Genomic DNA, 22,564 nt, shown 5'->3' with positions numbered 1-22,564 from the left:
ACAAGAGAACAGAATGGATAATTGTGATGAGGACCATCTGATGACGAGGCCAAATGTCAATGAGAGCTGTTTCCATGTAACAAATCTATCTATTGCTTAAACAAATGAACCCACCAGCTTAGTCAGTATCATGCTTCTTAGATCTATTAATAGTGTTTTCAAACTATCAATTTCTAACTGCACGGTTTTTATTTTGTGAGCTCAATTGGGTGCTTCTCTTAATTTGCATTATTCAAAATTTGCTCAAGATCCTGTTCAAGATTTAAAGCTTTAACATGCAATCATTTTGAAGATGATGCACCGCATATTCAGATATTCACCTTATTCCAAACATGCAATGAACATAGTTCCATATAGCTCTTCTTAAGGTGGTCGTATCCACATCTTCATGCGTAGCCATGGTGTTGTAGGTCAGGTTGCGAACCATGCGAAACTTTTCATCAAGCAATTGGCCAATGTCAGAATAAAGACGATTAACTAAAGAGAAACCATGATCCTCCCAGGAGTAGTCCTACAGAGAGAGGGGGAGAGAAAAGCAAAGCAAGATTAAGAGAAAGGGAGAGAGAGAGAATAATGGTTAGCTTGAGAGAAAAACACTAGAACAATGAAGACCACAACAGCAACCTAAATCTCTTTATTAGTGAAAGCAGTAAGGCGAGAAGAAGTCATAGTATATGCTTGGACAAGGAATCTTTGTCGACTGAGCTTCCAGCAAGTTAGAAGGCGGGCTCTCAGGACTTTGCCGTATACCCGTGCAATCCCGGGACTCTGCTTCCATAAACGACCATCATGTTCACAAATTCCTATCGACCGGGGAGTCTCAGGCTTACTAGTGATCAGATTCAGATTTATTTATCACACGTACGTTGAAACATACAGTGAAATGCGTCACTTGTGTTAACAATCAACGCACCCACAGATGTGCTAGGGGCGGTCTGCAAGCACAGTCACACATTCTGGCACAGACAGACCCGAAATGTTGACTGCTTCTTTCAACAGATGCTGCCCGACCTGCTGAGTTCATCCAGCTTTTTTGTACGTCTTGATTTGACCACAGCATCTACAGTGCACGTTGTGTTTACTAGACATACTTTATTGATCCTGAGGGAAATTGGGACGCAGGATGCCCATAATGTTCAGCAGAACAACAGAACATTGGTAAAACACAGCGGCGTTTGTTCACTGGCAGCAAATAAAACTACTTTATTAATCACACTTTTACTAGAATATGATTTTTCTCCGATCTATTTGCTGCCTTTATGAACTGAAACCTCGAAGGTACAGGACGATTGTGACGTGGTGTAGGCAGGCCAAATCAAGGCAGTAGGGGACGGGCCACAGAGTGAGAAATGAGTCAATGCACGGCCATTACTGAAACAGACTTGGGGCCAACTTGAAGCAGCAGGTCCAAGCCAAGGTGAGGCAGAGTCGAGGCAGCGGGGCCTGTGCCCAAGAGCAAGAAATGAGCCGGTGTTTGACTGATTTAAGCAGCGAGCCTGATTGGAAAGATCGGTACGGCTGAATCGAGGCAGCCGGACCCAGGCCCGAGAGCATATCGAAGCAGCAGGGCCCAGGTCTGAGAGTGGGGAACGAGCTGAGGTTTGGCCAATTTATGCACTGAGCCAGACTGAAACGTTCAGGGTGCCAGGGCCAGAGAGGAGGGATGGGCCAGTGTTCAGCTTGCTGCTTGGCAAGGTTTACTCGTCTCTGCCTGCAATTAATGGGCCTCTGGATTGGCACATTGGGTGGCAACCTTGCTGTTTCTTTACCATCAGCCTGTCAGATTTTTTAAAAAATGAGGCTGAGTTGCTACCTCGATGCACAACCTAGCAGAGATGGAAATCGTGCACAGACCTAGCCGGATCCGAACCCGGGACCACTTGCTTCAAAGTCCAGTGCAGATGTCACTACACTATCAGTCAGCATTTTCTATCTACCATGAACTGCATATTATCTCATTTGAGCTCTGAATTAAGGAGAGAGTTCATCAGCAACCTTAGTCCATTATTTTGTGTTCACCTCTCATGGAAACTCCTTCCCGCTTTGCTCTTGTTCGGCTGCCCACACTTATCCTCCTCCAGCGGTTCCTACAACTTCCCCAGTGTGACTGGAATGGTAATTTGAAGATGCCTCTGGCTCTTTAGACCAGACTACTTAATTACTGGCTGAATAACAATGCATTCTATGCTGCTGTGCCCACAATAAACAGATGACAAACTAGTCTGATTCTCCATTACGATCAGGAACACCAATGGCAGGCTGGTAATATCAATAATACTCTGGTTTGTGAACAACAGAATAGCTGAATCCATCGTTCTACACTGTGACACAATTCAAGATCTGCAATTTATAAGTCTTGGACAAGAGGGCACGACTTCAGGATTGAAGGACATCTATTTAGAATAGAGATGCGGAGAAATTACTTCAATCAGAGGGTGGTAAATCTGTGGAATCTGTTGCCACAAGTGGCTGTGGTGGCCAAGTCATTGGGTGTATTTAAGGCAGAGATAGATAGGTTCTTGATTAGCCAGGGCATCAAAGGGAATGGGGAGAAGGCGGGGGAGTGGGGATGACTGGAAGAATTGGATCGGCCGTGATTAAATGGTGGAGCAGACTCGATGGGCCAAATGGCCTACTTCTGCTCCAATATCTTATGGTTTTATAAGCTTCTCCAGATATTAATAATCCACCATATAAATGATGGTGACTACTGGGCTCTTGATTTGGCAATTTCATTGTCAAAAATCTAATTCGAGAGAGTTTGGTTATTCAGTCTGAAATGGAATATCATTTATATAATTAGGTTCCCTTTCTGAAAATGGATCATTTTTTTCCCCCACTTGTATCAGGAGAGATACCCTAGCAAATTCAGCTGTACTAGGAACATTTGCATGGCATGTTTTGTTACAGACCTTTGAAAGAACAATCTATTTCTATTGCAGCTAAATCAGAGGTAAGTTACCTGTGCCCGGAATGTAGGAAGCTGATCATCTCCTCGTCGGGCAAAGTCTTTATACCCAAAGCTTGGGTCGTCTACATAGCGAGATATGCAAGAGGTTGGAATCCACTCATCTTCGTAAGCTGTTGGGTCATTAAGTTCAATGCATGAGTAATGTAAGCATGAAGGATAAATTCAGCCTCTTCCTATGGTAAAGAAAACAAAAAAGCAAAACCGGAAGGTTTTTTTGAACACTTGTGAGAAGGTATCAAAACAAAAAGGGAGATGTTACTGACCAGTGATCTGGTTCGCTCGTAACCGTGAAGATTTGAGTAATAGTTACAAATTGCAAATTTACATTCAGAACTCTTTTTTTGAAAAAGCAAAAAGACAATAAATAATTAATTTAACAATTATTACCACATTCTTGAGAATATTCAATATAAAATAGGGTTAGGAAAACTTATTTCAATTCATTTTAATTAACTTTTCCTACAATACCAACTCAACACACTTCCAGTGAGTGAAATTAATTATTCCTCCTGGAAATCAGTTCAACACTTTCTGATACCAGTCCTAACATTTCTCTATTCCATTCTCCACTCTCTTATGTATTATGCATGTAGCCCACTTTCATCCTTATTTGATTTTACATCTTTCAGTGCCTGTTATTAGTAATTTGTCGCCTGATAGATAATTGATGGATACCTCTGTCGTGACAGCAAGTTGCGGAGAACTGACACTACACCCTGACTAGCAGACTTTAAACAAAAGCGTCAGGCCCCAATGGTGTACATGGTAGAGCAGTAAAAACCTGCACCAACCAACTGGCGGAATGTTCAAGAACATCTTCAACCACTGATATGTGGCTGAAGGGACTTATTCTAACTGGTGGTCTGACATCGGTGGTTTTCTGTAGGGATCTGTGCTGGGACCTCTGCTGTCTGTGATGTACATAAATAACCTGGATGAAAATGTAGATGGGTGGATTAGCAAGTTCGTGGGTGACATGAAGACGAGTGGTGTGTTTGTGGGTAGCATGGAAGACTGGCAAATAATACAGCGAGATATAGATCAGTTGCAGATATGGACAGAGAAATGACAGATGGGGTTTTATCTGGCCAAATGTGAGGTGTTGCACTTTGATAGGTCAAATGGCAAGAGATATTGTACTGTTGATGAGTAGAGAGTCCTGACGTACAAGTTCAACTCCCTGAAAGTGGCTACACGGGTTGATGGGGTGGTTAAGGTGGCAAATGGCATGCTTGCCTTTTAATTACCCAAGGCATTTAGTTCAAAAGTCAGGAAGTCATGTTGCAGTTTCATAAAACTCCGGTAGGCTGCATCTAGGGTACTGCATACAGTTCTGGTTGCTCCGTTATAGGAAGAATGTTGGGGCCTTGGAGAGGGTGCAGAAGAATACTGCCTAGATTGGAGGGCACATGCTATAAGGAGGGCTTTGACAAACTTGGGTTGTTTTCTCTGGAGCAGCAGAGGATGAGGGGAGATCTGGTAGAGGTTTATAAGATTATGAGTACACAGACAGAGTGTTTTCCCAAGATTGAACTCAAACATGGTCTATAAATTTGCTGATGACACAATTTCAGGTGGTGACAAGGAGGTGTACAAAAGTGAGAGAGATCAGCTGGTTGAGTGGTGTCGTAATTACAACTTCAGTAGGACCAAGGAATTGATTGTGGAGTTCAGGAAGGAGAAGTTGAAGGAACACACACCAATTTACATTGAGAGATCAGCAGCAGGAGGAGTGAGCAGTTTTAAGTTCCTTGTGTCAACATCTCTGAATTTCTATTTTGGGCCCAATATATTGTGTTACGTACCCCGTAACTGGGTGGCTGACCAGCAGAGAAAGAAGAATCCGTTGGAGTCTGGTGGTACCAAACTAAAGGTGTTTATTAGTAAACTACACAATACAATATCAAAAATGCAAATATACATATAAAACAAGTTAGCAGTAATAAACCTAAAAGTGTAGGAATAATAATAATCAATAATAAACAAGCTCTATCGATGTCTAGGGGTAAATGAATCGTCATAGGAAAGTATAGAGTTCAGTTCATAAATGCTGAGGTGGTTATGGTGGTTGTGTTGAAATCATTGGAGAGAGAGAGAGAGAGAGAGAGCGCAAGCAGTAACAGCTACAGCAGGTAAACCTTCCGTTGCTTTCTTAATCCGTCGTGTCGTTGTGGCCATTCAGTTATGACCCCTCTGGTCTTCAGCTAGACCGTTCTTCTGTGGTGGACTCGTCACTCTGGCATGAGTGGACACACACACACAAGTCCCCACCGGCCCTGCTGTAACACTGAGTTTTACTGACCGATCTCCTGGTTCAGTCTCCGAAGCTCCCACCTTTCTGTGGGTTCCCAACACTCAGTCAGTGTCCACTGGTGTGTCTGAAGGGTGTCTCTCCAGACCTGTCTTTTATCCCCACTCACGGGGTCTCAGCTATCCATCAACTCTGAATGACCGTGTCCATCAAATCAGGCCACTCCTGCTATCTCCTGAGGAATGTTAACGAGCAAAGTAAAGTCCTTGTAGTCCAGGAAATAATCCAGGAAGAGTCATAATACACCCCCCTCTTATCTGTAGCAGATGTTCTTGCCTGGGCTTTCTCTCTCTCTCATGAGCAGCATAGCAACAGCAATAGTTCGTGGTACTCGGGGGGGGGGGAGGGGGGAATGGTTAACTCTGCACCCCATTGTCCATCAGGTTTGTTCATCACTCATAACAATTGATACAATTACAAAGAAGCCACTTCAGTGTCTGTATTTCACAGGAGTTCGAGGAGATTTGTTTGTCACCAAAGACTCAAGCAAATTTCTACAGATGTACCACAGAGAGCATTCTAACTGGTTTCATCACTGCCTGGTTTGGGGGGGGGGGGGGCAGGTGCACTGCACAGGATTGGGAAAAGCTACAGAAGATTGCAAACTCAGCAACAGCTATCACTGGCACAAGCCTTCAAAAGACGATGCTTCAGAAAGGGAGTTTCTATCATTAAGGACACCCCCATTACCCAGGACAAGCCCTTTTCCCTTTGCTTCCATCAGGGAGGAGAAACTGGAGCTTGAAGACACACAATATCTAGTAAAGTTTCTTCCCCTCTGCCATCAGATCTCTGAATGGACAATGAACCCATGAACACTAACTCAGTATTTTTGCACTAATAATTAAAAATATATTGCTTATTGTAATTTAGCGTTTTTAATATATCACACTCTACTGTTGCCACAAAGTGAAAAATTTCAAGACACATGTCAGTGATATTAAACCCGATTTTGATTTCTGCATTGTTGATGTGAACACAGTTAATACAACTACCTTAGCCAGCATCCCTTTTGACTTTTAGCATGCTCTGACAACTTAGATATGGTTACTATCAAGATAACTATTTGATCTTCTGGGTTATATACAAACTAGCTAGCAGATGGTAATATATGACATATATCTAACCAGAAATGCATGTAATGAGATAACTTATTAGTTCAGATGTAGATGGTACTCTTGTGGCAGAAAAACAACGTGCTCATATTTGGATACAAGTGATTTACTTACACAACACATGAAATAATTCCAGGGAAGTTCAATTAACTGCTCAATTAAGCCTGGAATAATAAAACATATTTGCCCAGAAGTGCGTCTTTCATTAAAGATGCTGGTGCAATATTAACGTCAAACTGTTTCTACTGTAATTTGCACATAACAAGTGTCTGTCAAAGAGGAGGCCATTTGTCTGAACATTTCTGAAACTAATGATGGGAAAATGCACTGGCGATACTAAAATGTCATGAGAATTAGACAGTAAAGAGGACAAGGTAAGGGATCAGCGATAATCTTTTTGAATGCTAGATCAGCCTCAAGGTGTACAGCCAGTTCTATGTTCTCAAAACATATAAAAGTTTGCTGAAATTGCCTGTGCTACATTAAAGCTACTGAAGTACACGTTATCATGTTTCCCCTTCCAGTTATAGATACTTGCAAAACTGGCTGTCTATTAAGGGGATTTGGAGATTCTGTGGGGTGTCCTCAGGTATGCCAGGACCAGAACTATTCAGAATCTCTTAACAGTTTCAATAATTTGCATGAACACCCTGATATTCTGGAGCTCTTTGCTTTCTAATCTTCAGTCAATGCAAGTCATGATTGCCTACATTAATTGAGATCTCTGTATCAGCATAGACCTGAGAGTTTTAATGAAGAGGCACAAATAATTTTCAACCATTGAGACAGCAGCAGGAATACTTAGAAAATATTACTGATTGCAGATTTATTGAAGAAAAATTTTTTCTTGAACATTAATATAGTATTGATTACTTTGACACAATACAAAGCTGCTGAAAACCAACTTCACTTACTGCTGAATCAGGCATTTTGTCTCACCTAGCAGTGTAGTGGGGTTGGGAGGGGGAGGGGAAAAGCAAGCTTTACATGACAGTTAGCTCAAACATTTAGTAGATTCAAAACTCAAATGGGCAAGTGGTTCTCCTTTGTACTTCAATTGGTGCAGTCCAGAGTCACTTTCTCAAATTCCCCTCATGGTGGACTGACACAGCTACTGAGTTCCTGACCCCTGGGTGCCCTCTCTATGAAGCTTGCATGTTTTAGCACCACATGAATTTTACCTGTCTGCTCCAAATTCCTCCCACATCCAACGACACAAGGGTGGACGGTGAAATGGCCATTGCACAAGTTGTCCCTGATGTGGCAGTGAATGGCAGAATCTGCGGGAGGGGTCGGGATGGGAGAGCTAATGGAAATATGGGAACAGATCTGAACTGGTGTAGGGTGTTGATGGTGGCACAGGTAGACTCAAGGGCTCCATTTTTATTCAGTCTGATCAGTCCACATGAAGCTTTTCGACAGAGCAGCAAGCCCCTCCAGAAAGAACTGAAGGCTAGTATGCCCAGCCAAGTACAAAAGAAGCTATGGAAGCCATGTGTCTATTTTCTGTCCAGTAGAGCCATGCATCTATTTTTTTGGTAGAAGCAAATAAGTATAGTTAAGTTTACATGTTTCATTAATTGTCTGGTAGAGAGGAGGTTGAGCCACGGAGAATGATATATTTTTTATGTTGACCACTATTAGTACGCTTAAATACATACAGAATGATAGCTTAGTTCAACTGTTTAGTTACGCTATTGGGAGATTATTGGAATGCTAACTAAGTCGCTAACTTTCCTTAAACATGTTAGTTCGACTGCTAACTTTGTTACTTCGCTAATTTGAAATTTGTAACACAAATTTAGTTTTGTTATTCTTTCCATCGCTACAAGATCATTCGTCTTTGCTGGTTTCGTAATAAAGGATCAAAAGTAACTTCTTTGACTTTACTTCGTTATTTGGAATTGCATCATAGAGTGTCGATCTCGGTGGTTTTAGTTTGATTTAAAGTAACAGCCACATTTTACTGGTCAACCACACCCCACATCCCAAACCCTCTTGAATGATTAATAAACATTGCATATCATATTGACTACGCAAAAACAAAGTGGGAGAGAAGGGAACTTCATTCACTCACTTAAGTTAATTAACAGTGACCCCAGTGCATTCTGTAAGCTAGAAAACTGAAATAAAGGAAAGGGATGGTTCCCCTTCCTCCAGGTACACCACAAACCTGTATTTGCACCCGTGCAAAAACTCCAGAAACTCCAAGGTGCCAGAAGTGCATTAAAGCAGGTCTGTGGTGGCACAGGTTGAGCGGCTGCACACACCTGTGTTGTGCAAAGCCTAAAGGAAGGCTTTCCTTCACAGTGGAAGTCAGCTGGGCTCTGGATCACAAGCATGGGGGTCAGGGTTGTGTGAGCAGTCTGCAGTAACGTGATAGTGAATGGGAAAAAAGGTCATCACCAAGAGGGAAGCTGCAGGGATCAGGATTGGCACTGGGACATGGTTTATCAGCCACTCAGGGACCCAAGGGTGTCTGCATTTATTGAGTGGGGCAGGGTAGGGGGTACACAAACATTAGATATTGAATACTAAACCACTTACAAAAGGTGCATTGTAATATCTCTGCCGCTATCTTGTAGGTAGTTTTCTTATTTTAGAAACGTTGCTAATTCTTTGGAGCACTACTCTCATTCTGTATTTTAGGAAGTTTGCAACAGAAGATGTTGCCTTTTGAATACACTGGATCGGTGTGGTTCATTACTGGAGCAAGGCAAATCTCATCTCACCGCTCTCGCATCTTTCTCTTCCTCAAATGTCCATCTGGTTTTCACACTTGCCTCTGCTGCCCTGTAATAATGTGTACCAACCTGCTCCCACCACGCTTTGTTTTCAGAATCTGTTTTAACTGGTGTAAGGGCCAGTGTCAGAAGATGGAAGTTTAAAAGGGAACAAACTAGAATGGGGAAGAGGAGACATCGGTGAGGTCAGAGCTCAGTTTACTCAATTTTAATATTCAAATTCTCTAATCCTACCTAGAGTTAAATTCCTCAAACTTTATAAACCACGTTATCATCCTGATTATCAAATCTGTACTAGCCCTACAGCTTTGATGTTCTCTATTTGCTTTAAACCCTTTTACCTGGCTTGCTCATTTCTTTTTAATTTCAACTTGCTCACTCTTCCCTTCCAGAAGTTTATGTACTGAGGAATTACCATAAATTCTGGTGCATAAACCAAGAATTTGGACCTAAATTTTGGTCCTAAATTTAGGGGGTCGGTTTATACACAGGGTGCCAACTTTGGAAAAACAAATACATGGAAGACAGGTCATATTTATTAACTGTTCTCGAGTCAAATTCGTTCCACTGTCAACGCATGAATTCTTTGAATGGTTTGTTTAAACTCACATCTAGTGGCTGGAGCATGGACATTAACCACCGAGGATGACTGCAATGTCCGTATTTTCAGCTTTCAATGCTGCTTTTGTCTCACCTGACAAGTGCGCTTTGAACATGTCCCAGACAAGTAGTGACTTATCCTTCCCGAAACCTTCGGGGCGTCGATGCCACACCTCTTTAACCCACTTCAAGCAACCCACTTCGTCAATCCAGCAGCATTCTTGAACGTAAACAACACCCCGTGGAAATTTTCTGAGCAACCTTTGTTTTTTGCCTCAACACAAGATCACGTCTATTCATAAATCGGGTGCACCAACTTCGCATAGCTTTGAAATTTTCGCTAACCTCACGGTGTTTTTCGTCCCATTTCAACACTTGTACTCGAATCATTCCTCCGGTAACAATGTATCCAGACGATCGCTGGTGATTCACCCACTCTAAAACATTTTCTTTCAGTTCTGACCGCTGGCATGTTTTCTCGCGGTTTGCACATTTCATCTTTGGCATTTCCCTCAGCGTGTCCTCTGCCTTTCTCCACTCTCTCACTCTCTCTCCTTTACACTAAACTTCTTTGCAACTGCAGTATTATTCGTTCCTTTAGCAAAATCAACAACCTTCAGCCTGAAGCCAGCATCACATCGCATTTGTTTTAATCTTTTGTACATGGTAGTGGCAAACTCAATACTGAGTACATGTACTGATCCCCCCCACCCCGTGTTATGTTTTAACGAGATTATGATGGGCGCTAAATGGTTTCTCGGGGGTTACATTTCAGAGGATTCTTTACCATTGGGAACCCAATCCAAAACTTCCCTTCCTGATTTATTTATTAAGAATTTGCTTATAATGCTCTACAATGTGTAGGCCTGTTTTCTTAGCAGGTACTGGTTTACAAAATTTCCAGGTTCCGGATCCAGCAGAGCTGAGTACCGGCATGTGAGATCTTGTGATCTTTTCCGGTTAAATCAAAAACCTCTACAAAAGGGGTCGGCTTATACAAAGGTAACATGAAAAGGTCACTTTTTTAACCTTGAAAATGGGGGTCGTCTTATACTCTGGGTCGGCTTGTACACCGGAATTTACGGTAACATTTAAACTTGGGATTCCTGGTCACAGCTCCGTAATATTGTGCCTATATATCTGACTAATGAATTGATCACATTTGGAACTCTCCTGTTTGTTTTCTATAAAGGAAATCTCTCAAATATTTGAATATTACTGCACAGGCCCTTCAACACATCTAGTCTGTGCTGAAATATTATTCTGCCTAGTCCCATTGATCTGCACCTGGATCATAACCCTCCTTACCCCCGACATCCATGCACCGGTGAGTGCGTGGAATGGGCTGCCGGCGACGGTGGTGGAGGTGGATACGATAGGGTCTTTTAAGAGACTTTTGGATAGGTACATGGAGCTTAGAAAAATAGAGGACTATAGGTAAGCCTAGTAATTTCTAAGGTAGGGACATGTTTGACACAACTTTGTGGGCTGAAGGGCCTGTATTGTGCTGTAGGTTTTCTATGTTTCTATCCAATTATCTCTTAAATGCTGAAATCAAACCCATATCCACCATTCACACTGGCAGCTCATTCCACACTCTCATCACCTTCTGAGTGAAGTAATTTCTCCCTCAGGTTCTCCTTAAATATTTCACCTTTCACCCTTAACCTATGGCCTCTAATTCTGATCTGAACCAACCTCAGTGGAAGAAACCTGCTTGCTTTTACCCTGCCTATATTCCTCATAATTTTGCAAATCTCTCCTCATTCTCCTACAGTACAGGAAATGAAGTCCTAACCTATTCAAACCTTTCCCTATAATTCAGGTTTTCAACTCCAGGAAACATCCTTGTAAATATTCTCTGCACTCTTTCAATCTTATTGATATCTTTCCTGTAGGTAGGTAACCAGAACTGTGCACAATACTCCAAATTGGGCCTCAGCAAATCTTATACAATTTCAACATAACATCCCATCTCCTGTACTCAATACTTTGATTTATGAAGGGCAATGTGCCAAAAGCTTTCTTTATGATCCTATCCACCTGTATGCCATTTTCAATGAATAATGAATTTGCATTAAAGGATCCCTCTGTTCTACCACATTCCTCAGTGCTCTACCATTCACTGTGCAAGTCCTACCCTGGTTTGTCCTTTCAAAGTGCAACAGCTCACACTTGTCTACATTAAATTTCACCTGCCATTTTTCAGCCAGCCCAGAACCCACTGCAAGCTTTGATAGCCTTCCTCACCGTACACTATGCTCCCAATCTTGATGTCAATTGCAATTTGCTGATCCAGTTTACCTGATCGTCCAAATTCTTGATACACTGATCCTGTGGCACACCACAAGCCCAAGGCCTCCAATCAGAGAGACAACCATCTACAGTCTCTGTGAAGCCAATTTACTACCTCATTCTGAATGCCAAGTGATCGGATTCAGCCTCCCATGCAGGACTTTGTATACATGGAGTTTAGAAAAGCATTTGACAATGTTCACAACCTTTCCTTGAACTTTCTTGGTAACCTCCTCAAAAAATTTTGTAAGATTGGTTAGATATGACATACCACACAAGTTAACTATCCCTAATCTATCCCTGTCTATCCAAGTATTTATATATCCTGTCCCTTAGAATACCTTCCATTAACTTACCCACTTGACGTTAGGCTCAGCAGCCTATAATTTCCCAGCTTGTTCTTAGAGCCTTTCTTGAATAATGTTACAATATTAGCTATCCTCCAGACCTTTAGCACCTTGCCTGTGCTAAAGAATGTTTTGAATACTTCTGCCAGGGCCCCTGCAATTTATGCAATGGCCTCCCACAAGGTCCAAGTAAACACCTTCTTAAGCCCTAGGGATTTATCCACCGTAATTTGCATCAATCTGCAAGCACCTCTTCTTCTGTAATCTGTATACGGTCCATGATCTCATTACCGTTTTACCTCCGTTCTATAGACTGTGTCCACTGCCCGAGGAAATACAATAGACAATAGTTGCAGGAGTAGGCCATTCAGCCCTTTGAGCCAGCACCACCATTCAATGTGATCATGGCTTATCATCCACAATCAGTACCCTGTTCTTGCCTTCTCCCCATATCCCTCGACTCCGCTAGCTTTAAAATCCATTTAAGATCAACCCCATTTCTTTGTCTCCATGCATAGACAACCATTGATTTTCAAGTGGAGCAATTTTGTCCCTTGCTATCCATTTGCTCTTAATATATTTGTGGAAGCCCTTGAGATTCTTCATCACCTTGTCTGTCAGAGCGAACTTAAGCCTTAATGTCTTCTTTCAGTCCTAAACTTTGTAGATTAAGATACTGCAATATCACTCTGCTAACTATTGGTCATCTTACATTTACTTAAACTTACAGAAAATTCAATATTTGAATTAATTTACTTACAAGTCCTCTCTCCACCCAAACTGAAGTATCAGTAAGTTTTTCCAGAGTTTCTGGTGAAGACGTTTCCCAATGCTATTTACTCATGTAGTCTTGCATTTATTTGGCATTTCTAGACAGGTAAAATTAGTTCTCTCTGCATAAGGAAATAATTTTTTGCATTTTATTTAAATGGTTTTAATGTCAGAACTAGATACTGCAGATGATAATAATTCATCTGTGAAAGAGCATTGTGCCATCAGTGACCAAAGTGCACTAGTATTCTAGTGCAGGTGGAAGAGGAATGCTGTAGACAGGAGACAGATGAGGCATTTTATGTTGGTATATCTCAGAAATATAGAGGTGAAACAATTCATCATTCTTTTATATTAACTATGTATATACATAGTTAAAGTAGTGTACAGAAAGTGTGTAAAAACAAAAGGACTTACCAGGAATATGTTAAATTACAGCAGTTTACATGTTCAAGCCAAGTGACAATTTTTGGGATGGATTTTGGATAGTTGCTCATTTTATTCCACTTTTGATTTTACTGCCAAACATTTGAGTTCTTTATGTTTCAACAATCTCGGGGTGCTCCTGGAACGTTGGAAGACTATTTTCACTTTCTTAGAAATTATAGCCCATATATGACCAGTCCTCTGTGGTTGCCACCACTGCTCCCACATCATAAATCAATTTGCACTTTGGTAAAGCAAGTCATCCCAATGCCACAAAAGCCATTTACCTTGGCTGTTATCTGGGACCCCAGCTATCACATTTGTTGTCGTGCATTAATGCAAATCAAATATCCTAGTTTCGGTTTGTATCATTTCTAATTCTCTTTAATTGTGCTTAGATATTGTAGTTGACATAGTAACCAACAGCTCAGAATCCCTCAATCCCTTCCCCTTTCAGCATTCCAAAGGGGCCATTTATGTGCTCCATGGTTCAATCTTCCATCTTTGTTGAACATACTCCTTCTAATGGCATTGTCCGTTACAACTGTGGGAGATGCAACATCTTTCCTTTAACCTCTTCTCTTTCTGCCACTGAGGGAACAAAACAATCTCTGCAGGCAAAGCCCGTGCAGATTTCAATTTCACACATTGATTGCATGTGAATTATGTGGTCTCCTCTGCAGCCCTGTTCAATCCACAAGGCCCCAAAGCTCCAGCTGCCTGATGGTTACAGGTCCCTAATTCCACTCCTTCTCATTCATCTGTCAGTGTTGCAAAGCCCAACACAAAGCTCAAAGAATGGCATCCCCAGTTCCCACTTGGATTTAACATTTATTTAGAGGTAAAGCACGGTAACAGTAATTCTGGCCCAATGAGCCCGTGCCGCCAAATGACCTACTAAGCCATGCACCTTTGGAACGTGGGAGGAATCCGGAGCAACCCATGCGTGAATAAATGAACTCCTTTGAGACAACGGCAGAAAAGAACCCTGGTTGCTGGCAATGTAATAGTGTTACGCTGTTATGCTACCGTACCCCCCCCCTCCCCAAATCTAATCAATGATCTCAGCTAACCAACCATTCCAGTTTGTTCTCTATTTTCCTCTAGAAATGCTATTAGATTTCCATAACTACAGTATTTTGCATCTCCGTTCCAGCTGCTACATTTTGCTTCAGATTCCAGCATCTACAGTCTAATGGTCTCGTTTTCAAATTCCTCTTTGGTTCACTTGAATTTCCTACCTGAAGGATCCACTACAAATAAAAACGTAGATTCCACCTTATGACAGCCAAACCCTTAAGTCCTGCCTCCTTCTCAGCATTCAGACTTCTCATTTTTGTAGCACAAAAAAAGTCATTGATTTGAAATGAGGCTCTCTATGGATGCTGCCTGAATTATTAACTACCTTCAGCATTTTTCACTTTGTTTAAAGAATGGGACACGTTAGGAGCAGGGAGTAATTTTTTAAAATTATGTTTTTGAAGTAATGTATTTAAGAATTTCAAATGAGCTTGAATCGACTTTTTATAGACTTGCATGTTTGTGATTATTTCTGACGTGCAGCAGCATTCTGTAAAGATTAATAGCTTAGAAAGTAAACTCATACCCAGGCCTTCCAGTGTTTCTGTCTGACTGTTTACTCAACACTTTCAGGTATGAAGCAGCCAAGCAAAGGGGCAACGGGGAAACCAAGCACTGAGTAAGTAGCAGGACCCACTCCGCAAAGTCCTGGTCAAACTCCCGCACAACACTTACCAAATGTACTGCATTAAAATAAATTCCCTTTGAAAATACATTACAGTGGAGGGCATCCACCTATAGTCTGCTATTGGAGGGGAGGAAGATGGGGGAAGAAAAGCTCTCTGACGAAGCTTAGTTCATTGGTGTAGAGGGAGCAATTATATGTGTTTTAATAATTAATAATAGTGAATCATCTACATTTTAGTGAAAAGAAGTCTTTTCTGAAACTCACTGCGTGCATGATCAAATCGCTGATGTTAGCCAAGTGACTAAAGATATCTGCAACATCTTGCAGTTCTCCGAATCACTAACACAAAACAAATCACTAAAACTTCAAACAGAACCAATCTGCATTTGATTATTCTTAGCCAGAGGCAAGTGGGAAAAGCCCACTTAACAAGCTTCTACATGGGACAGGGTCGGAATTTATCCAGAGCTTACATTAACTCTGACTTACAGTGGAATCGAAAGGAATTCTACTGACTCAGCTTCAGCCAGCACATCAATATCTGCAGCAAACGATACAGGTTGATATCAATATCTTGGCAGCAGCTACGATCACTTCAGCCTCTGGCAGCCTGCTGCTCCATTTAAAATGTGGCCTCCATGATTTGCCAAAGAGTGGAAACTAAGTGACAAATGTTATCTGCCAGTTCCAAATTTGTGACTCCTGTGGTCAGTGTTCACTGCGTTGAAAGATTGCAACACGAGAACCTGCTGACATGCTGTCCACCTCCTGGACCGTGCTGGAGGGATCCGGCACAGCTTGGAATTGCGGCTCAGATCTGCTGCATAAAGCTCAACGCCGTGTTTAAGAAGGAAGATGATCTATTCAGTGCTCCTACTGTCCTTGAGGAACTTAAGATTAGAAAGTGTCACTCCACTCTTCAAGAAGAGAGAGAGAGGCAGAAGAAAGGAAACTATAGGCCAGTTAGTCTGACCTCGGTGGTTGGGAAGATGTTGGAGTCAATTGTTAAGGATGAGGTCTCAGAGTAGTTGAAGGCAAATGATAAAATAGGCCGAAGGCAGCATGGGTTCCTCAAGGGAAAATCTTGTCTGACAAATCCGTTTGACTTCTTTGAAGAAGTAACAAACAGGATAGCTGAAGGAGAATTGGCTGATGCTGCGTACTTGGACTTTCAGAAGGCCTTTGACAAGATGTCACACGAGGCTGTTAACAAGCTACAAGCCCATGGTGTTACAGGAAAGATTCTGGCATGGATGAAGCAATGGCTGATGGGCAGGAACAAAGAGTGGGAAAAGGGAGCCTGCCGGTGACCAGTGGTGTTCCACAGGGGTCTGTGTTGGAACCAATTATTCTTAAGTTATACATAAATGATTTGGATGATGGAATTGATGACTTTGTTGCAAAGTTTGCAGACGATATGAAGATAGGTGGAGGGACAGATAGTTTTGAGGGAGTAGAGAGGCTACAAAAAGACTTAGACAGATCAGGAGAATGGGTAACAAAATGACAGATGGAAAACAGTATCAGGAAGTGTACAGTTATGCACCTTGGTAGAAGAAATGGACAGAAAATACAAGAATGTGATCTGAGGCATGAAGGGATTTGGAACTCCTTGTACAGGATTCCCTAAAGGGCAATTTGCAGATCGAGTCTGTGGACTAGAATATATAAGCAAGGATAGAACCATAGAATACACAGTACAGGCCCTTCAGCCCTCCATGTTGTGCCGACCCATATAATCCTTAAAAAAAAGTACTAAACCCACACTACCCCATAACCCTCCATTTTTCTTTCATCCATGTGCCTGTCCAAGAGGTTCTTAAATACCCCTAATGTTTTAGCCTCCACCACCATCCCTGGCAAGTCATTCCAGGCACTCACAACCCTTTGTGTAAAAAACTTACCCCTGATGTCTCCCCTAAACTTCCCTCCCTTAATTTTGTACATATGCCCTCTGGTGATGTAATGTTGTAATTTTATAAAACACTGGTGAGGCCTCACTTGGAGTATTGTGAGCAGGTTTGGACCCCTCGCCTTGGAAAGGAGATGCTGAAACTGGAGAAGGTTCAAAAGAGGTTCACGAAAATCATTCCAGGATTGAATGGCTTGTCATATGAAGAATGTCTAATGGCTCTGGGCCTGTATTCACTAGAATTCAGAACAATGATGGGTGACCTCATTGAAACCTATTGAATGGTGAAAGGGCTTGGTAGAGTGGATGTGGAGAGGATGTTCCCTATGGTGAGAGAGTCTCAGAATAGAGGGGCAACCTTCTAGAACAGAGATGAGTCGGAATTTCTGTAGCCAGAGGATGGTGAATCTGTGGAATTCTTTGCCTCCACAGCTCCCTGTGGCAAAGTCTTTACACATATTTAAGGCAGATGTTGATTGGTCAGGCCATGAAGGGATAAAGGGAGAAGGCAGGAGACTGGGGCTGAGAGGAAAATTACATCAACCATGATGAAATGGCAGAGCAGACTATGAGCCAAATGGCCTGATTCTGTTCCTGGTTATCCATGAATGTTCCAAATGCTTTCCCTTGCTCCATTGCTCCTATAGAATTCTCCCAGTGGCTGTTGCATGGCAGGTCAGCAGAGAAAGCTGTTAGTTACCTTGCAAGATCACCGAGTAGCTCACAGGTAACAGGAAACTATGTTAGCTGGCAACTGACAGCAAAGGACACTGGGAGAAGCAGCGAGGACAAACATTGTCTTCCTGAGAAGACAGTAAGCCTGTGCTCCATCAAAACACTCACTTCAAATCGGCGCAGCAGAAATCAGAGCAATGAATGCTGGAATATTGCTGGGCTGTTGTGACTCCTTACAAAGCCCCTTGTACCAATGTGGTCCCAGCAATGTCCAGTTACAATGCAATTTGCTGCTGGATCCAGATGTGCTGGTGGAATTGGTCATCACTTCCATGCTGGAAAGGATTGGACCTTGATTAGCTCAAAGGCCTGGGGAAGTACGGTGTCAGAACTCTCCACACTTGTTGAGACACAAATTCCTTAAAGTCAAACTATACAGGCCATGTAAAGATGGTGCCAGAGGTTTTTGCAGACTCAGGTGACTTCTTCTAGTTCGTCCTCAAAATTGCCTATTCTTCTTCTCCCACGTCTCTCTTTTCTTTTCAACGTGGCTGAGGTCCTGTCCAAGTCCATAATCTCCAGCTGCAGCTCAAACTTTGGTTCTCATTGAGCAGTGGGTCCTCGCTCTCAGACATAACATGCAGTCTGACATTTCCATATCGCCAGGTGCAGCCTGGAAAACGTGCACCTTTAGAGAGCGGCCCCATGAACAACCTAGCTCCTCACCAATGTCGCCAAAAGTGCAGTGGGAGACCGAAACATCAAGACAGCAGGCGGTGTGCACGGCTGTCAGAAGGAAGCCCCTGCACTCAAGTGATCCTCTCTCTCCCTCTCTTTTGATGGTGAGTGAGAGCCTGTCGGTCCTCGAGTCAGGGGCTCGGAGAAGCATCGCAAAAGACTGTAACATTGAAGCAGGAGCTGCTGGTCTCCCACTTTCATTTGTTGCGGGAGCAACCTCCCTCGCCCTCACTGTGTGAGAGAGTCTGTCTGAGATGCCGAAGTGTTGGGATGAGACAGTAGTTTTTTGATTGACTCTAAATCATCGTCTCTTTGGGGGCTTTGCTGTTGCTTGCATGCGTGTGTGGGGGGAGAGGGAAGGAGGTGGCTGATAATTTTGCTGCTACTTGTGTGTGGGGGGGGGGGTGTTCCCAACATTTCTGTCATTCAGTCTTTGGGTTTTTCCTGTTTCATGGATGTCTGTGAAGAGCGAGAATCTCAGGTTGTATACTGTTCACTTTCTCCGACATTAAATAGCTCTCAATGCCTAATTTAGAAAAATATACATTGTCTCATTATCACTGCCTCATACAAATAAGAGTCAGATAACCTGGAATTCTTGGGTCTTTGGAGCCAGATTGGCAAATACAAATTTTCTGAACTATTTGATGTCAATTCTGTTAATTCCAACACTTTTTATTGTAAGTTGTTACACATCAGAATAATAAATGTTGTAATAAACTGCACAATAAAACACACAGAAAAGGGCTCTGTTAGGAGAGTGTGGGAAATTGCCCTAATGACAGAGATGCCGAAATACTGGCATTTTTAAACTATCATATAGAACTGAAGACGAAACAATTGCTAATAACATACTTACAAGCTAGTGGCAGATTTATCAACACAATCATTCCTACAGCTTTGACCAATAAGCTCCAAAACCTGAGCCTCAGTACCTCCCTCTGCACCTGGATCCACAACTTCCTCACTGGAAGACCACTACCTGTGTGGATTGGAAATAGTATCGCCACCTCGCTGACAATCAGCGCTGGTGCACCTCAGACGTGTGTGCTTAGCTCACTGCTCTACTCTCTCTACACCCGTGCCATCTATACATTTGCTGATGACACAACTACTGTTGGCAGAATTTCAAATGGCGACGAGAGGGCGTACAGGACTGAGATACATCTGCTAGATGAGTGGTCACAGCAACAACCTTGCACTCAATGTCAGTGAGACCAAAGAACTGATTGTGGACCTCAGAAAGGGCAAGACAAGGGAACCAGTCCCCAGAGGGATCAGAAGTGGAAAGATTGAGCAATTTCAAGTTCCTGGATGTCAACATCTGTGAGGACCCATCTTGGGTCCAACATATCACAGCAGTTACAAAGAAAGCATGACATCGGCTCTATTTCATTAGGAGTTTGAGAATATTTGATACGTCACCAACTACACTCGGAGATTTCTACAGATGTACCGTGGAGAGCGTTCTAGGTGATTACATCACCATCTGGTGTGGGAGGGAGATTGCTGCACAGGATCAAAATAAGTGGCAGAGGCTTGTAAAATTAGTCAAGTCCATCATGAGCACTAGCCTCCCCAGTGTCCAGGACATCTTCAAGGAACGATGCCTCAAAAAGGCAACATCCATCATTAAGGACCCTCATCGCTCAGGATATCCCCTTTTCTCATTACTACCGTCAGGAAGGAGGGTACAGGAGCCTGAAGGTACACATGCAGTTCAGGAACAGCTGCTTTCCCTCTGCCATCTGATTTCTGAATAGACGTTGAACCCACAAACACTAACTCACTTCTATTTATTTGTTTTTATGTTTTTATTCTTGTACTACTTAATTTAATAAATATCTACTGCAATTCATGTTATTTTTCTCTGTTATTAAGTACTGCATTGTATTAAATACGCTGCTGCACAGACAACAAATGCCGGTGATGTTAAACCTAATTCTGATTCTTCTGCTCAACAACCTGCTGAAAGGCATCAAGTGCTCAGATGACCCTCTGGATGAAGAACTAGAAGAGTTTCAAACTTTAAAGGTGATGTGTATACTTCACCAGTATTAAACAAACCTGACACAGGTGAACCACAATACCCTGTCTGTCAATGAGAAACACACGATAGCAGTGTTAACCCAAGAACATGGAGACTGACAGGATCCTGCCAGAGGTCTGTATACTGACAGTTCCTCAATGATTGAGAGAGGACTTCGAATGGCTGTTTCTGGGACTTAAGTGTTGGCATCAGGGGGCCCAGCTCCTGGTACCCCTGTGCAACAGGCAGAACTAAAAAATTTGACTGAAGACTAAGTTGGCAGAAGGAAGATCAGCTAATACACTCATTATCGATATGCTTTTGGCTGTAGGAACTCCGATCAAGAAAGGTCAACTAGTACAAGAACTGGAGGCCTGTGACTAGTGGTGTGCCACAGGGATCAGTGTTGGGTCCATTGTTGTTTGTCATCTATATCAATGATCTGGATGTAATTGTGGTTAACTGGATCAGCAAATTTGGGGATGACACCAAGATTGTGGGTGTAGTGGACAGCAAGGAAGGCTATGAGAGCTTGCAGCAGGATCTGGACTGGATGGAAAAATGGGCTGAAAAATGGCAGATGGAATTTAAAGCAGACAAGTGCGAGGTTTGGCACTTTGGTAGGACCATCCAGGGTGGGTCTTACACAGTGAACGGTAGGGAACTACTGCGGGGGGCACGACTGCGCAAGCACGTGTAAGTCGGACCGTGAGGCAGTGTGAGTATTTAAAGAGAACAGTTTGTGGAAGTAGGTCATTTTCTTCGGCAGTTTAACGGGGGCATGACTGCGCAAGCGTGGGTAAGTCGGACCGTGAGGCAGTGGGAGTATTTAAAGAGAACGGTAGATGGAGCAGGCGACGAAGTAGTGGGAGACAGAGTAGGAAGGCTTTGTCTCGAGGGGCTGAGGGCGAGCTTCACGCCAAGTGAGGTAAGGCCGGGTAAGTTCCTTTCAAAGGAGAAAGTTTCAAAAGTTGAGGCAAGTATTGGGTAGGTCATGGCAGCTGAGATCGGCCTCATGGTTTGTTCATCCTGCAGCATGTGGGAAATCAGGGATACTTCAAGTGTCCCTGATGACTATGTGTGCAGGAAGTGTGCCCAACTGCGGCTTCTGGCAGACCGCATTGAGCATCTGGAGCTGCGATTGGATTCATACTGGAGCATCCGCGATGCTGAGAAAGTCGTGAATAGCACGTTCAGTGAGTTGGCTACACAGGCAGAAAGGGAAGGGGTGGCCACTAGACAGCGTAGCAGTAGGCAGGTAGTGCAGGAGTCCCCTGAGGTCATCTCCCTCCTAAACAGATATACTGTTTTGGATACTGTTGGGGGAGATGTCTCATCAGGGGAAGGCAGCAGCAGCCGAGTTCATTGCACCATAGGTGGCTCTGCGGCACAGGAGGGAAGGAAAAGGAGTAGGAGAGCTATAGTGATAGGGGATTTGATTGTAAGGGGAATATATAGGCGTTTCTGCGGCCGCAAACGAGACTCCAAGATGTTATGTTGCCTCCCTGGTGCAAGGGTCAAGGATGTCTCTGAGCGGCTGCAGGACATTCTGGAATGGGAGGGTGAATAGCCAGTGGTCGTGGTGCACGTAGGTACCAACAATATAGGTAAAAAACGGGATGAGGTCCTACAAGGTGAATTTAGGGAGTTAGGAAATAAACTAAAAAGTAGGACCACAAAGGTAATAATCTCTGGATTACTACCAGTGCCGCGTGCTAGTCAGAGTAGAAATAGGAGGATATTTCAGATGAATACGCGGCTTGAAAAATGGTGCAAGGGGGAGGGATTCAAATTTCTGGGGCATTGGAACCAGTTCTGGGGGAGGTGGGACCGGTATAAACAGGACGGTCTGCACCTGGGCTGGACTGGAACCAATGTCCTAGGGGGAGCGTTTGCTACTGCTGTTCAGGAGGATTTAAACT

General features: G+C 43.0%; 1 protein-coding gene across 2 annotated transcripts in view; it reads right to left on the bottom strand.

Moving 5' to 3' along the window:
- The window catches only part of LOC140726653 (sestrin-3-like), a 128,241-nt gene that overhangs the window by 9,442 nt on the left and 96,235 nt on the right, over positions 1-22,564 (bottom strand). For both annotated transcript variants that reach the window (XM_073043312.1, XM_073043313.1), the window contains 2 exons: positions 2,963-3,081; positions 321-511 (listed from right to left, as the gene is read on the bottom strand). In XM_073043312.1, the coding sequence (XP_072899413.1) occupies positions 321-511; positions 2,963-3,081 (310 nt within the window). The remainder of the gene's footprint in view (positions 1-320; positions 512-2,962; positions 3,082-22,564) is intronic.

The sequence above is a fragment of the Hemitrygon akajei genome, chromosome 4 (assembly GCF_048418815.1).
Source record: "Hemitrygon akajei chromosome 4, sHemAka1.3, whole genome shotgun sequence".
NCBI classification, from domain to species: Eukaryota; Metazoa; Chordata; class Chondrichthyes; order Myliobatiformes; family Dasyatidae; genus Hemitrygon; species Hemitrygon akajei.
Note: the sequence above shows the minus strand (reverse complement) of the source record. Positions and strands in the feature narration are given on the sequence as shown.